The sequence below is a fragment of the Pan troglodytes genome, chromosome 10 (genome assembly GCF_028858775.2).
Source record: "Pan troglodytes isolate AG18354 chromosome 10, NHGRI_mPanTro3-v2.0_pri, whole genome shotgun sequence".
Classification (NCBI taxonomy): Eukaryota; Metazoa; Chordata; class Mammalia; order Primates; family Hominidae; genus Pan; species Pan troglodytes.
Genome location: NC_072408.2, coordinates 81439892 through 81443162, shown reverse-complemented (window position 1 = coordinate 81443162; position 3271 = coordinate 81439892). Strand labels below are relative to the sequence as shown.

Here is a 3271-nt window from a genome sequence, read left to right as displayed (position 1 = left end):
CATTATACCACAAGGTTGCCCTGATTCTGAAAACATTTTCCATTCTTTGTCCCCTATTTTATTTGTCTCATAGCTAATGATTTCTCTAAGAAGTGACAACCTTGTCTTTTTTCTCACCTCCAATTTGTTGTCTGAGGCTTCACTGGGAAGCCATGAAGACCTTTGATTCTGGACAGAAATACTATACCAGGTATCCTGAATCTAACTAGAAAAAGTGAAAAGAAAAAGAATGCATTAACATTGTCATCCAGCTCAGTCACCTTGGGTAACTATGAGACTAATACAATGTATTTAATCTCTTCTCCCTGTAGAGAGCTGATCTTTGTATGAAATCCTACTTCATCTTCCCAGGTATGTTCTCAAGGACATTAAGCTGTCCATGCTGGAAAAATACTAACTAGAAATATGTGCTAGTAATGTTTTAGCCTAGCTAATTTTTACATAAATTTTACATAAATTGTTAGTAGCATATGTAAAGATAAAGAGTAAAGCGTAAATGTAAGTAGAACTAAAAATACAGTCAATCAAGAGTGAAACCAAATGTTGCTGACTCAAAACCTTATGTTCCTCCAACTTACTAGTTGTGATTTCCTACACAAATAAAGTCTGATTGGATAGCTTCTTCCAAATTGCCCCATTTTGACCAACTTCTCAAAGAAGTACAAAGTGGAACTTGAATATTCTGTGTGGGCATTTTTAAAAATTTATTTCACATACAAACACATACACACATACTTTCTATGTTTAAAATCTGAAATGAGAAAAATATTCCTTTGTGGTCACTTTTGGGTTTGACTTTCTCAATATACAGAAAAACATCATCTAGTTTCCTCAACTGTAAGACAGGGTTAGTATTCATAGTGTTGTGCCAAATACAGTCATGAACTGGATAATGATATTTTGGTCAATGACAGAACGAATACACTACAGTGATCCCATACTATTATAATGGAGCTAGAAATTTTCTATCACTTAGTGATGTTGTAGCTGTCTTAATCTCATAGGGCAATGCATTACTCACATGTTTGTGGTGATGGGGTGTAAACCTACTACACTATCAGTCATATATAAAAGTACAGCACACACAATTGTGTACAGTACTCAATGCTTGATAATGACAATAAATGACTATGTTACTGGTTTATGTATTTACTATACTATACATCTAGCATTATTTTAGAGTATATTCCTTTTACTTATTAAAAAATGTTAACTATAAAATAGCCTCAGACAAGTCCTTCAGGAGGTATTCCAGAAGAAGGCAGTGTTATCATAGGATATGACAACTCCACGTGTGTTACTGATCCCGAAGACCTTCAAATGGGACAAGATGTGGAAGTGGAAAACAGTGATACTGATGATTCTGACCCTGTGTAAACTCAGGTAGTTGAATGTGTTTGTGTGTTAGATTTTACAGAAGTGTTTTAAAATAAAAAATAAAACTTCAATATTGAAAAAAGCTTATAGAAGAAGGATATAAGGAAATAAAACATTTGTTTATTTCTATAAACCATGTTTAGGTTTTAAGCTAAGTGTTATTACAAAAGAAAAAACAAATTAAAAAGAAATAAAAAATTTCTATAGAAAAATGTTATAGTAAGCTAAGGTTAATAAAAAAATTTAAAACAAATTTAATGTAGCCTAAATGTTCAGTGTTTATAAGGTCTGCAGTAGTGTACAGCAATGTTCTAGGCCTTCATTTTCACTCACCACTCACTCACTGACTCACCAAGAGCAACTTTCTGTCCTGAAAGTTTCATTCATGATAAGTGCCCTATACAGGTGTGTCAATTTTTATCTCTTATGCTGTATTTTCACTACACCTTTTCTATATTTAGATATGTTTAAATACATAAATACTTACCAGTGTGTTACAACTGTCTACAGTATTCAGTACAGTAACATGCTGTATAGGTTTGTGGCCAAGGAGCAATGGGCTATACCCAATAGCCTAGGTGTGTAGTAGTTTATACCATGTAGGTTTGTGTAAATACTCTATGATGTTTGCCAAAGACAGAATTGCCTACTGACGCATTTCTTACAAAGTACCCCTGTCATCAAACCGGGCATGACTATATGTGCAAAGCCCAAAAAACAGGGACTTGTACACAGATATGCTATATAAAAGGTTAGTTATTGTCATTATTACCATCATCATTATCAGTGGGTTTATATTTCCTTGTTCCGTATGATGTCTCCACAGCGTTTGAAGAAAATGAGATGGCGAGTTGGATCTGTCACCGCCACCGCCGCCGCCCCCGCCCCGGGAGCCGCCAGGACCCTCGGGTCGCTGCCAGCGCGGGCCAGATCCCCGCACCATGCGGTCGGAGAAGACCTTCAAGCAGCGCCGTACCTTCCAACGAAGAGTAGAAGATGTCCGACTCATTCTAGCGCAGCATCCAACCAAAATCCCAGTGATAAAAGAACGATATAAGGGTGAGAAGCAGCTTCCTGTCCTGAATAAAAGGTTCCTTGTACCTGACCAGGTCAACATGAGTGAGCACATCAAGATAATTACAAAGCGCTTACATCTCAATGCTACTCAAGCCTTCTTCCTGTTGGTGAACGGACACAGCATGGTGAGCGTCTCCACACCAATCTCAGAGGCGTATGAGAGTGAGAATTATGAAGATGGATTCCTGTATATGGTCTATGTCTCTCCCAGGAGACATTTGGGATGAAACTGTCGGTGTAAAACTAGAAAAATGCATCTATTCTATAATTTTTTCAACGCTTACCAAGGAAGAAAAAGGGATGTTGCTAACTGAGATCAATCAGTTCATCTCATCACAGATCAGCAAACAGTAGTGTTCCCACCTAGGAGTGTTAGGAAATTGTGTTTTTACTTCAAGCAGAAAAACTAAGCTCTAAGTGAGCACGTTCAGCTTTGGAAACTATGTTATTTAATGTAGGTTAGCTGTTTTCAAATTTTAAAAGTTTAAAAATAAAACTTTGCATAAAAAGAAAAAAGGAAGGAAGGAAGGAAGAAAGAAAGAAAGAGACAGAGAGAGAAAGAAAGGAAGGAAGGAAGGAAGAAAGAAAAAGAAAGAAAGAAGGAAAGAAAGAAAGAAAGAAAAGAAAGAAAGAAAGAAAAGAAAGAAAGAAAGGAAAGAAAGAAAAAGAAGAAAGAAAGAAAGAAAGAAAGAAAGAAAGAAAGAAAGAAAGAAAGAAAGAAAGAAAGAAAGAAAGGAAAGAAAGAAAATGAGATGTACTCTCTTCCCCTGCCTTGGTGATTAGGGAAGCGCATGCTGATGTGGAAGTGAGACACTGA

General features: G+C 36.3%; 1 protein-coding gene across 1 annotated transcript; it reads left to right on the top strand.

The window, feature by feature from the left end:
* The first annotated feature begins 2318 nt into the window (after positions 1-2318).
* Positions 2319-2681, top strand: LOC100611313 (microtubule-associated proteins 1A/1B light chain 3B-like). Its single transcript, XM_054663903.1, has one exon. The coding sequence runs from the start codon at positions 2319-2321 to the stop codon at positions 2679-2681; it is 363 nt and encodes a 120-aa protein (XP_054519878.1).
* The last annotated feature ends 590 nt before the right edge of the window (positions 2682-3271 follow it).

Excerpts from the sequence above, each read along its gene's own strand:
- LOC100611313 (XM_054663903.1), top strand. The coding sequence starts at position 2,319 with ATGCGGTCGGAGAAGACCTTCAAGCAGCGCCGTACCTTCCAACGAAGA.